At 38.6% G+C, this 13,710-nt stretch overlaps 1 protein-coding gene across 1 annotated transcript; it reads right to left on the bottom strand.

Moving 5' to 3' along the window:
- Window positions 1-12,139: 12,139 nt before the first annotated feature.
- On the bottom strand, window positions 12,140-13,661 carry LOC138203470 (mitoregulin). Its single transcript, XM_069158353.1, has 2 exons — window positions 13,424-13,661; window positions 12,140-13,179 (listed from the first exon to the last, which is right to left on the bottom strand). Exon 1 carries the CDS (start codon window positions 13,595-13,597, stop codon window positions 13,427-13,429), a length of 171 nt encoding a protein of 56 aa, XP_069014454.1. The 5' UTR covers window positions 13,598-13,661; the 3' UTR covers window positions 12,140-13,179; window positions 13,424-13,426.
- Window positions 13,662-13,710: the final 49 nt, after the last annotated feature.

Below are 13,710 nucleotides of genomic sequence, written 5' to 3'. Positions count from 1 at the left end.
GTGACACTTTTCATTGAACCTCAAGAGCCCTTCTCTTTCCAGACACTTAAGACAAAGTTAGATGAAAAAACACCCCATACATATGCAAATATAGGTGATATTATACTCATCTGTATACTATTCATGTGCATATAAATTGTGAAAAATTAATCATAACCTAATGGGCCGGTGTTGTCATTGAAATGATGAAAGTGGTATCAGTTGCTAATTTCATATAAAATATGTATCCGACAAATTACTTCAGATAAAGTTGACTGGAAGAAAGCGGCAACAGATGTGCTCAACATGAAGAGAAGAGTCAGGATATTCCCTGAAGAAAAGAAAAATCCAGCTCCACTTATCTCACACCAACACCTTTAAGCTCCTTGAGTGAGGAGACAAACAAAATGTCTGTTGCTCATGTGACAGTATTGATAAGCATGCCTAAGCTCACCTTCTCTCTTATGAAAATCAGGACTAACTGTAATAGCCTACAATATTAAGCATGGTGATACAGCCTCAACTTTGGGGAGTTTTTTGAGAGGCGACGTTTGCAGGGAGTTCTGGCGTATCATCTGTCTTCATTTGATTATCCAGACAGCCAGAAAGAGACACGTATTGTTGGGTAACGAAGAACTGAGGCTTGCACACTTTCAGGCAGTGCAGTGGGAGGATTTGTTGTTTGCTGAAGTAATACTATGCCATATCAAAGCTGAAACATCGGGAAGCTAATGCAATCCAAGTAACAAGCAGCCTTTGATGCCAAATTTGATGGCAAGCAGATGTTCTGCAGATGATAGTGCTCTGCTCTGTGTGTGCACAGCACTCAAGTTTATGCTTCTCTGTGCATGCCTCTACAATTTTTCACTAAAAGCCCAACACTTTCTGTCATTTTCTTTGTCTACAGGTGTAAGTGCAGCAGCCGAGCAGGATCAAGAAGTTAGAAATGTATGATCAAAGGTAAGAGAAAGAGGGAGAGAAGATGAAAGAGGGCAATAAGGCAGGATACAGTTGAAATGATGGAGTTTCTGCATTGCTCTGTGCCACTACAACTTCTGGCTTCAGTGTCCCCCTCATCCAGCAGCAAAGGTGTGAAGGCAACAATTTGAAAAACACCATGAAGAGTTGCGCCTTGTGCATCTATTAGAAAAGCCAGAGTGGGGTGCAAAGTGTGTTCATCCCCCTGGCAAACACAATAATGTCTAAGTGTGATTACACATCTGATTTAACTGCAACTCTGTCAAATCGGAAGATAAATGCACGGGGCTGATTATGATCAACCTTTTATCTCTTCAAAATGGGTTGCCCTTAAGGTCCAAGTTCAGACGATTTTAGCTTTACAAGTTACCTGAATGCAGAAAACAGGCTAGAGAGGTGTTCCCTGCAAAATGTCTGAATGCTAGGCCACGTAATACAGAGGTTTTTTTTTGTAAGAGTTTCATTATGGTGGCATTATTCATCACTCTCTCAAATGTATCCTTGCTTATTTCCTGAGCAGAAGTGAGAGTGCTTTATTTTATTACAATCAAGACCATCAAAAGGCTCACTGAGTGAAGTGCTTTGGGAAGGGAAAAATACCTTTTTTTTTTTAAAAGGTTGATTCAATCATTAAATAAGTTAAAAAAAAAAAAAAAAAGGGGGGGGGGGTGTTTGAGGGGGGCTGCCAAAATCCATTTATTTACCCAGAGGCTCATTAATTCTATTTTCTCCCTTTTTATGCACCACTGATCCAACTAAACAGTGGCTAAAATAAGTGGCAACAAAACAAGGCAATGAGATCTGGAGGGTAAATATAAGTGAATTAAATGAGCAGCGAGCGGAGGTAATATTGTACCTCCCAAGCTCATCATATGTTCTTTGATTGATTTGTGTGTTCACATGCTTTTTTACGCTTGATTTCTAATTATAATGAAGTTGTTTATTCATTTATTGTTAAGAGTTTGCAGATACCTATCACAATAGTGAACACTTAATACCTGTCAATTAAGCATAATGGCTTAAGTTTCAAACAGAGGTGACTATATCTTAAGTGAATAGTTATGAACTAAACAAAATCTTGTAAGAAAATGCCTAATTGACTTTTTTGTTCCAACTTTTACAAGTGCTGGAACTAATTTTGTTCTTTGTTGGAATAAATCAACGTGAACAATGTTTTGATCTGTGATTGCCTACAGCAAACTGGCACCAATCGTTCCTTTTACTCATATGTTGATACATACTCTATAGCGAATCCTTTTTTTATTCTGTAAATCAATTATACAGAATGGTAGCATGATCTAACAGACTTTTAAAAAGACGTGGTGGGGGTGCCATACGCATTGCTAGCTCTGTAGACTTGCTATATCTTTTACAAAACGGTAATCCCAAAGGTGTACAGTGAATGGAAGTAGACACGAAACGTCTCACCGAGACATTTGTTATGTGGGAGGCAGACCTTAGTGGAGGAACATTGGAGACATCTGTTTGTTCAGGCCAAAATTGGACCGCAGTACAAAAAGTGAAGGTTGCAGTTCAATTATGGGCACAATGAACAGCCGTGTGACATGGCACAGAGAAAACCAGCAGTAAGTCAAACAGTGTGTTTCACCTGTCAGTGGTAAAAATGCTTACAACGGCCTGGTCTAATACATCTCACTTGCAGCAGGACCATCATGATGATGGACTTAAGCGGTGGTGCGAATTACATTAGGCATCTGTGAGAAAATAATCTAACTCAATGGTCCACCTTCTGGATTTTCTTCACTCTGAGATGCGACTGAAAATAAAAGGCCTGAAGTGAACCTGTGAGCTCAAAACATAAAGTGTGCATGCTTACAATTGTACGTATTGACAGGGAGTCGTTGCTGGCTATCATTAACTGCCATTTTTTGTCAAAATAAATGACCGGCTGTTCCTGTATTACTGACCACTAGAAAGGAAATGTATGCCCCATTAAAAACGTGCAAGTAGTAAAACTGTGTCTGACCTTTGACCTCACTGGTCTAACTTTGCAGAGCCTTAAAGTCTTGAATCCATCATTTTTATCCACATAATATTATTTTTATCACTGTCTATTTAAACTTGCATCTTTTCATGAGCTAAAAAGGGATTCTTCTGTTATAAAAATATATATATTTTGTTCATTGTGCACCGCTCTTCAAATATAACACAAGAAACCTTTTGTCATGAGTATAAAACACTTAATTCGTCTTGGCAAGTTTACCAATGCATCACAGAGCTGCAAGAAAAAAATATCTAGCCAAAAAGGGGGTTGCTACATTAAGAATTATGACTCAAAATATGGTTCTGTCTGAAATACATTGTTAATATGTTGTCAAGCAACACCCAATGTTATAAATAGTTAACTGCATAAGTCAATATATATATGTATATCCACATCAGGGTTTATCCAGTGGGTCTGAGAGACTTTCATCTCAAGCCATTGGTGAATTCTGATACAAGGGAACTTTACCTGAATTCTTCATGTGAAGTTAATAAATAAAAATCCCCAACTCTGAGGTTATAAAGTTTTGGGCTGCAGTGATATGTAGCCCACAGCTTCTAAATTATGTGGCTTAAGAATGGTGTTACAAGAATCCTTTTTGTCCCTATAAGGCTGAGATCACATATCGACAGGAACATTTTCTGCTCGGTCTCAGTCCCTCTTCCCCAATAAAAATAATAAAAAAGGGCAGCAGGCTTCCTTAAGTCGCAATAATCATAACACAATACTTTATTGATCCATTACTGGGAAATTCTCTTTTAGCTAACCCTACGCCACAGGCTATCCCACAGCCTCGAGTGAAAGGAAGCAGAAAAGTAAAAAAGAGAATAATCCTTCTCTTTTTGGGCCTTTGATGACACTAAGATGTTCATTCAAAGACACTTGACAGTTGTGAGTGGTGGAGGGAAAGGGGAATTTGGATCTTTGATTAGCTGTTTGGGTGCGAAGCAAAACAAGAGACATAAATTATTTTCTGTAGAAAACGGAGCACAAGAAAGGAACTCTGTGAAGTGGCATTATGAGAAACGCTGTATAGAAATGCTGTTTGCTCTCACTGTAATTCCTGGGGTGTTTAATATGATTGCAACCATTTACTTTCAGGATGCCTACCAACAGGGTGAGTCTGTGTCTGTGTGTGTGTGTGTGTGTGTGTACATAGATTTGTGTGTGTGTTACTGTTTCATTTCAGAACACAATTAAGATGCACTTTAGATTCATTTTCGACTCACAAATTGCTGCAAGGTGAGACTTCAGCAAGTTAGACATGTAAACCCATCCCATCTCTCAATTCATTTCACTTTCGCGAAGAGGACGGTGCAGAACTCAATAATGACAATATGCAAAAAGCCCCAGAATCTAATTTCTCCTCTATCCATCTGAATTACAATGCTATCATTATTATTCCAGTGTAGGAATTATACACTCCATCAGATGGAATAAGCAGTTTCCACCGAAAAGCTGACTTTATGGGTGCATATTACCCTTGTTGAAACTGTGTATGGGTGACTGTGGCATGTTCATGACGGGGAAACACACAAACACAAGCTTTCAAACTTGGATATGCGCTTTCTCATTTTACAAGGTTAATTTTTCAGGCCAACAGTAACAACATCAAGGTCACTGCATGTGTCAAAATACAACTTTCTTAAAAATGAGTAATTGCCCAATGTGAAAACATGTGTAATGTGATACACGATGAAAACTGAATACAGAAAATGTGACGGATTCTCCATAGGGACTGACAGTTGGTTTAGATTACACTATATTAATGTGAAAGAAACCATAGCTGGACGACGCACTTCGATTTTGTTTTTTTTTTTTCCTGTCTTTGGCCAGCTGTGCTTAGATAAGGACAGTACCTGCTGTTGTCAACCTGTCCTTACATCAGCTCTGCATGTGCAGTTACAAAAAGGACTGTGGCATAATTTTACAGGCTGTTCCATTAATTTATTGGAAACAGAAGGTGGCCTGACAATGCTCAAACAGGGAGCGGCTCAGCAGCAAAAGCCGTGCGTCCTGTTTTGCTGCCGAGCTGCTCCTGTTTTCAGTTCAGGTTCTTGGGATGGGGATAGACTCCATTCATCTTACTGATGCATGTTCTGCTGTGAGGGTCCATTTTCACCAAGGGTTTCTTTTATCTTGATCTTATTTATTTTTTTAAAACAACTAAAAAATGGATCTCCAACTGTTTTAGTGATGTAGAAATGTACCGACATTGCCTTGTGTGTGGTGCAACACGCTTTTGAAACAGAGAGTGCTGTGAAATACGGCCTCCAAGCTCAGTGTTTTGTTACTCCTTAAAGAAAACAGGACAGTCTCTAAAGTTGTTTTTTCACCCCGGAGGTGACAAGAAGGCTCAAGGGAACTATTACAACCAGCCAGGAAATATTTCAGGAAAAGATGTCCTGTAAAACTACAATTTGTTGTTTCAACCATTTTTACCACATTTGCAGTTGTTGTTGTGAGTACAGTTCCGTTTTTGTGCTTTCAAAAATAGGCCGCAAATGGATTCAAAAAATGGTCATCTTGTCAGCTCATATTACGTACCATGGTCTTTATGAAGTGAACCTTGAAACCTTGTGTTCTTCATTTGTTCATATATCTTATGCAATAAAGCAAATAATAACAATGTGTTTTTCTACTATCTACTCTGCTTTGCCAGTGTAAAGATGCAATGTTGAATGGCTTTCACAGATGAACTTGTTTGTGAGTGAAATATAGCACTAGGTCCAAGCTATCAGACAGAAAAATGATTAAGCTTGTATTGAAATTTTGTGAACTAGTCTTTTTGGGTATTCAAAGTCAATGACATCTGCTGACTTTGGTTCATTGTGGAGACAGTAACATTTTTAGAACAGTGCTTTTTCATCTAGAACAACTGTCAAGTCATAACACACATTTTTGGAGACATATTCATAAAAAAATCAATATCTGTGGGTTTATGGTTTATAAACATTGAAATTAAAAAAAATATACCGTGTAAAATACTTCTTGGGTGGTGGAAGATCTTCTTTTAAAGTCTTCAAAGATCAGTAAAAGCATGTGGCTCTTAAGGTGTTTTTTCCTTAACTGAAGAGCATAAACAACAAACACTCCCTGGAGTGTGTCCAGATTGTTCAAGTGTACTTAGAACTAAAACTAAAATAAAAGAGAGTGATGGGAGGATGTTAGCGGGATGGACAGCCTGTACCAATAGCTTAATGCCGCATCTGTCATTCATTTGGTGCTTTTATCCAGAGCATCTTGAGTGCATCCATTTAGTATGGGCACTCGTAGTGGGAAATGAAGGTCTAACCCTGCAGGGCCGCCACCACCACCGCACTCTTTTCATTATGCACCACTGAACACACTAAAAACAGCAGGTTGAGAGGAAAGCAAAATATTCAGCCCATCTGAGCAAAATCAGATAGGTGTGAATCATCCTCTCAGCAGGATACCAAACTGAATCATTTGTTGATCATAATAACCAAACTGTTGGATACACCAGCTTTACACCAGCTTTAAATCTTGTGATTTAAATCTTGTGATTTAAAGCTGCACATATCAATGTTTTTAGTTTAACTATGGAAACTACATCATGTATGTGACACCAGTAGTGACAAATCCATAGAATCATCACCAGACTCTGCATATCCCCTCATTTACATTATATATTTTCTGTGTGTCTTTCAGCAAATTGTTTTGGTTTTACAGCCCGTAACTTCAATTGTTTCTTCTGCTCTCACCAGCTTTATTATCAGAAATAGCAGGCAGCTGATAAACTTACTGTATACTATCTCTTCAGCACCAAATGGTAGACAAAGTTGAAAGTTTAGAACATAGATTTTCCTCATCAGCTGGTAGAGACCAAAACAAAGCTAAAAGGAAAGTAAAGTAAATATTGGTCATCCGGTGGCCAGAAACACAACTCTAAATAATGTTAATCTTTCTTAGCCATGATCACAAGTAAGTCAATTGAAAGACGTGAGCGGACACAAGTTTACTCACAACGCTGATAAGACATAAAGATGTGTTTATATACAGATACAAGAGAAAAAAAACCGTTCATGGTTATTTCTGAGTTCGGTCAGATGCTGAGCTGCCACACGAGCAAGTCAGACACACTTCCACACAGGGTTGGTGATAGTTTGTTACTTATTGTCAGTACAGTTGTTACAGTACAGTGGAAAATAAACACAAACAGTTAAGCAGTCAAAGCAGTCGTGCAAATGTTGCAATGCAAAAATTTTGATTCTTGTTTGGTCTGAACACACCTTTATAAATTGTATTTGAGGTGCAACTAATGGCCCTGTTGTTAACTAGACATGTATTTCTTTTGTTTTTATTGACCTTTGGTTATGTAAATTAGCAATAACAGTTTTAAGAGCAACTTTTGGGTTGCCAAGTTAAAAAGACAAAACAAGTGCTCGAAGGACAAACATCATTTGGATTTTTTTTTTAAACGTGCAACCCAAAAGACTTGGCAGTTTTATACAGCAATACATTACTGTTGGGGCATGGGACAAGTTGATTCCTCCTGTCATGCCTCCGTATCATTCATTTAGCAGGACACTGAACTACAAATTGCTTCCGATTATATGTACGGTAAAATGTAAGGGTATTTGGACAAATAGAACAAATGAATGTTATGTATTATTTATAAATGTATCTTTGTAGTTATAAAGATATTACTTTGAGCTTTGAGCTCTACGAAGAATGGCTAGAAAAACTTAAAACGTGAACAAAAAAGACAAAAACACGTTTCTATTTGTGGTCTGCCATGATTAACTATATTAGCGATGATCACTTTTTAAGGCTAAAACGCTTGTTTGTCAAACATTTGTGGATATGCTGTTCATGAAATGTCCCTGCGAACAGTAAATTCTGACAGGATGGAGGCGTTGCTGCTCTCTCCCTTTACATAAAAGGCTTCCGGAAAATGATGTTACAAAATAAGCCTTGATCAAATAAAGTGAGACATAATCGCATCACAATTTAAATGGAAATCTTTGGAGCATGTTACTCCAATCCATAGCCTTTATTTATCTGAGACATGGTCCTAGTCATCCATAAACACGTAAACACGCACTGGTGTGTGAGGTGTATTGGATTGAAGCTCTGGAAAGCCTGGAAGCTCAGGTGTTAGTCCATGTTTGTGTGTACTCATGCAACATTGATGTTTTTATGAGCTTGAAAAGTATTAGAAAGAGGTCTGTTTTTCCGCGTATTTACACCTAAATGCAACGCTCAACCTTTTCCTGTGTAGGTCCATAATGATTCACAGAAAGGAACATTTCACACAAATAATTTAAAGCATTTCTTCTGAGCAAGGATCGATATCTTTCGCTGAATGTTTTATATTGCTATTTTTCTATAGAAGACATTTTAGCATGCGACAGTAGGAAAGCTGTATGTGATTTAAATAGTCAAATTAATAATGTCTGAATTCTAATTAGCTGCTTTACTTTCAACGCTCTTTATGTTTTTCTCGACACCAGTGCTTTTCCTATTATTATTATGACAAAGTCTAAATGTCTGTTGTTTCTTAGTTCATGTTGTTAGTGCATGGAGTAGTCACAATATTTTTGGCCATGCTTGTGGTATGGATGGCAATGTTGATCAGCCAGTTTTTGGTGCACCACTTAGGTCCTGACTTAAGTAGGCCTATATCAGATGGATTGCCATGAAATTTGGTCCAGGCATTTATAACTCCCTCGGAGTTTAATTGTAACACAAATTTGGTGATTTCCTAACAAGCTCTATGTATGTCTATAGATTATGGAGCATCTGTCCGTGTAATGTCAGTCAAAAAAAAAAAAAAAAGGGCCTGATTTACTAAAGGTTCGCGTGTGTAAAATCACGTGCAAACTTCACATCAAAAAAAAAATCCAATATCCAAATATCCAGCCGGTTAAACATTTTGGAGTTATGAAATGAACTGAATGGTGATTTACAGCCAACAATCAGGAGGAGCCACGTAATACCAGCAATTTCCTGCCTCTGGGTCATTCCAGCGTATCGCTGCTGGATATCCCACCGAGTGCCATTATTCAGGTGTGCTGTCTCAGGTCCTGAATGTGTCCGGCAGAAGTCACAGGTACAAAAGGTCGCCGAGCACTCGGGAGGAACTGAGTGAGACTAATTCACCTGCCCGTCACAGAAAGAGCTGGACCTGCTGCTCAGTGTTTGTTGGAGGCATCTTACCGTCCCTCCTGTTTTATTGCCGACGTTTTATTATTAAGCCGGTTTTTTTCCACCTTTTTGTTATTTCCCCCGAGGCATAGATTTCCTTGCTGATAATCTCCTATATAACGTTTTGTTCTTGTCATTTTTATATTTCTTAATTTCACACAAAAACACACAATTTAGTACCCTTCATTTGAGATCTTAGTAAATCAGGCCCAAAGTGTATCATCCCTACTATTTTAATTTGTATACATCTTCAGCTGTACTTTGTGTTTAGTGTGAATTAGCAAATCTTAGCAATCAAGCCAAATGAAAGAGCTAAATGCTAAAACTGTGAGCATGTTGGCATGAATACATTAGGCATTAAAAAGGTGCAATATGTAAGATGTAAGTCTCGTCTTACAATGCCACTTTGTGCATTAAGAGACAATAGTGAGTCACTGTGGCGTCCAGTCTACCTTCAGTATGGCTCTTGGAGTTTTGAATGAGTTTAGTCTTTTCTAGTAATTTCTAACAAGAGGTTCAAATATGTTCATTGTTCTTCCTCTCTGGTTGGAGGGAGGGCAGACCGGATGCTACAGTGACTCACGGCCAACTCTTGAGGCTCAAAACTGTTAATTATCACATTTTGTCTGTAAGTTGTCATTAAACCACTCAAGACACATGCTAATTCTAGTTGTGAACAGGGCCTTTAATCAATACCTTCCTTCCCTCACAAGACAAACGTGGCACAAGTACAACACACAAAGCCACTTGCATTGCTGTAGACTTTTGGTTTTTTTCTATTTTTTTTTTTTTTTTTAAAAAAGCTCCTTTCCTCTCCTCTCCTCTCCTCTCCTCTCCTCTCCTCTCCTCTCCTCTCCTCTCCTCTCCTCTCCCCTCCTCTCCTCTCCTCTCCCCTTCCCTCCCCTCCCCTCCTCTCCTCTCCTTGTTTTGCAGTCACCCAATAGCCAGAGGGCACAATCACACAACCAGAAAACCTATCAAGAAGCTTATTAAACATGACACTCACTGAGCACACTCAATATAGAGGAAGGACATAGGCTCTAAGGTCTACGTGCCAATTAGGAAAACCAGATCAATCATAGGAGTCAATGTGAACTCTTTCTCACTCTCTCTCGTTCCTTCTCCGTCTTTTTTTTGCCACTCTTGCAATTTATCTCCTCTTGTCACTAAACACTCTCGTCGCCTTTGAAAATACTTCACAGCTATACGCACCAGCACTGCTGTTGCACACAATCCCGCTTCAGCTTGTTACAAAATAAACAAGGGCTAGACAGTCGACGTCTACACACATGCATGCGCGCACGCTGCTCTCCAAAAAGCTATTCATCACAATTTAGCCACAGCATTGAGGGACAATAACACCCTCTGTAGAATACCATCCAAAGCACAAACAGCTACACACTTCTCCTCCCATGACATTCATTTTATCCTCCATTTGTCAACACACTCTCACATTTTTTTAATTCCTGTTAAGCTGTCATCCAATCTTTTTTTTTTTTTTTTTTCTATTCTTAAAAACTAGGCTATGCCATTCAAGTGAATTTAAAGAGAAAGTCAATGAGACTGAAAAATGCTTAAGAATGGTTTTTTTTTGTAATGATAATCCGAGAATTATACGACTAGATTACATAATGTAGCAGTAATCAAATGAGTATTTCATCTGTTTATATTATGAGGTTGTTTTTTTGATGACACATTTCTTATTTGCTCAATTTATTTATGTTTTTGTAGCGTGTCCTGAACCTCGCGTCAGAAGATAGCAGAAACGTTTTCTGCGTTCAGGCCTAATAGAAGTCAAAAGAAAGTTCACATGGCATCTGTGTGTTCAATACACCAGCAGTCATACAGCGCTCTAATGAGACATTTTCCTAACTTAATGCAACGCCTTCCCATTAACTTAATAGAATATGACCCAAATGCAACTGTGAGTGCAGAGTGTTAGTTAAAGTAATTAAGGTAATTACAAACACCCTTAGAAGTTACCATTGATGTTTTTTTGGTGTTTTTATTTCCTGAGAAATGAACATATTTATGTAGTTTTTGAGCTCAAAAAGATAATGAAGGATTGGGGTGTTTCTGTTTTCTGAAAATTCTAGCTATAACATGTGACTAAATCACCACATTCAGATTCTCTGGTTTTGGGTGAGTTGAAGTGCAGTTAAGACTTTACAAATATATGCATCTGTCAGCTTAACCTCTCCCGCTCCCCCTTGAAAACCTTCTAAATCTTCTTTCTCATCAAACCATTTATGGAGCGCCACAGGAAAAAAAAAAGAAAAAAAAGGACTTTTTAAGGTCTTGTCACAAGCTTGTTGAGACATCGTAATTGGCCTGCTAGACTGGTGATGATGGAAAAAGAGACTTCTGCCCACAAGATCTAATTTCAAAGCCAGTGACTTGAATGCTGTAGGCAAAAACTTGTTTTGTGTGCATAAAGTATTAAAGAGCACCAGCACCACCTATAGACAAGCCTGGAACACATTTAGGGCAAATAAAAGTTAACATGATTGAACATCAGTGGTATTACTGTGCATTTACAACTGTAAACAAAAACAACACAAAACATTAAATCTGCATAACATTTTCTTTTATTGGGATGATGATGCACTTCCGGGGGCACTAACGTTCACCAGACTGGAGCTTGTGTTACCATGACTGGAATGAGACATGCTTTGTGTGCGCAATAAGTCTTCACGATATGAAAGAAAAACATCCCATTATGCCTTACATTAAATTTATGGAAACCTCATCATCCAAATAATATGTATTTTTTTGTTTGGACAAGTGCTTTGAGGTGTTTTTTATTGCTGATGATTCAGGTAGGCTATTTATTATATTAAGGTGTTAGTAGTATGCTCTTGCCAAATCACATGGACCCCTGCATCTTTGCTATTGTTACATAAAGGACCATGATGTTACTTTTTATAATCGCCCTTGATAATTTTGTTGCGTGTAATTAAATGTCCCCTTTTCCAAATATCAAATAAATAACACAAAACATGCCTATTTAAAAATGTTCCCTCTCTTTAATCATCTTCCATTGACAGATATGACAGGTTTTCATTTTACTAAAACAAATTCAAAAACACGATAGGCTACTAATCCTGTTAGTGCACTCCCCATAACAGCAATAACTGCAGTCTACACACGTCTGGTGTCTTGAGGTGTGATTCCCCTTTTCATCCAGCAGATGGCAGAATCACTCAAAACAAAACATTAAAAGTCTGGAGCAATTAAATTGAGTTTCTAATACTGAAATAAACACACACCAGCTCACTCAAATTTAACAAAAATATTAGATATTTTATTTTAGTGAATCATTGACTCTGAGGATCCCATTTTAAACACTGGCAGTATCATTATGCGAGTGCCCTTTAATGTGTAAAAGTAACAGCTTGCGTGTATTGCAATATTACAAAGAAAATTCAGGAGTTTAGGATATATATAGTATGTCGTCCAAAATGTCACACTACAACCACTAGTCTTTATGGCTCTGGGTGTTAGATACCTAATTAAGGACAGAGCATGTGCACAATCAAGTGTATAACTTGGAGGGGGCAGTCACACAATTAGGTTTTACTTAATGGCAAATAAATGAAAGATGAACAGCAAATAACGACAGGACTTTCGATGGTGTCCATAAAAGGAGAATATATTTACACATATTTTTGACTGTATTGGGGAGGGAGGGGTGAGCAGATTGGTGTTTTCTCAGTATTGAGAAAAGAAACGTGGAAAAACCCAAGAACTTATTTATTAACCAGAGACACACACTGAAGACAGAAGAGTGATCCTCCAAATTCGTCCATATTAGTTTCTGTAGGTGGAAGAGAAGCTGCTCTTCATTTGGTGTTGATCAAGTTTTTTTTTTTGTTTTGTTTTGTTTTGTTTTTTTAACAGAGCTCATTAAAATAGGGAGTTCCAGTCTTGGTATGCAAGGTGTGGCAGTACGTGACGCACACAAAGTGGGACATCCGTTCTTCCCCACGGTGACAAGACACGTAGGACATCCAGGATCCAGCGGACCACTCCAAACCTGTAGGTCTCTATAGAAGGAACCAATGATCAGACACGTGCAAATGAAGACAGGAGCGAATTAAATGATCAAAACGAATGAATTGAAAGACGAACTGTCCCAACACCGAAGAGACCCGTTCCAGAATATAAACCTTACAGGTGTCCAGTTGTGGACCAGAACGTAAGATTTACGCGTGCCCAAAAACATCACAGGCCCCCAAACTACACCCCCCCCCCCCCCCCACCCCCCAATCTTATCACATCTGAGGTTACCATTCAAGCCAAGTCCAGCTTTTTCTGCGTCTCCGACAGTTTATCTTGCAGCCGCTTCTTCCTCCAGTCCAGAAACTTTCTCCTCATTCTGTTCGCCTGCCAGCCCGACAAGAAGCCCACAGCGAAAGAAACCACGACGGCGACTAGCAGCGTCCTCTCCGAGACTTCTGCCATGTTCACCTCTGGCTCGCAGACGCGCACATTTGTGTAAACCACGCGACAATCGACTGGAAAGCTCGTACAGGAAGTGGATCCTTTCAAATCACGCGATACTAGGACGACACATC

This window comes from Embiotoca jacksoni, unplaced genomic scaffold (genome assembly GCF_022577435.1).
Source record: "Embiotoca jacksoni isolate LCO1_2020_lvr unplaced genomic scaffold, fEmbJac1.0.p SCAF_23, whole genome shotgun sequence".
Lineage (NCBI taxonomy): Eukaryota > Metazoa > Chordata > Actinopteri > Embiotocidae > Embiotoca > Embiotoca jacksoni.
Note: the sequence above shows the minus strand (reverse complement) of the source record. Positions and strands in the feature narration are given on the sequence as shown.

Coding starts and splice junctions, on each gene's coding strand:
- LOC138203470 (XM_069158353.1), bottom strand. CDS start 13,597: ATGGCAGAAGTCTCGGAGAGGACGCTGCTAGTCGCCGTCGTGGTTTCT.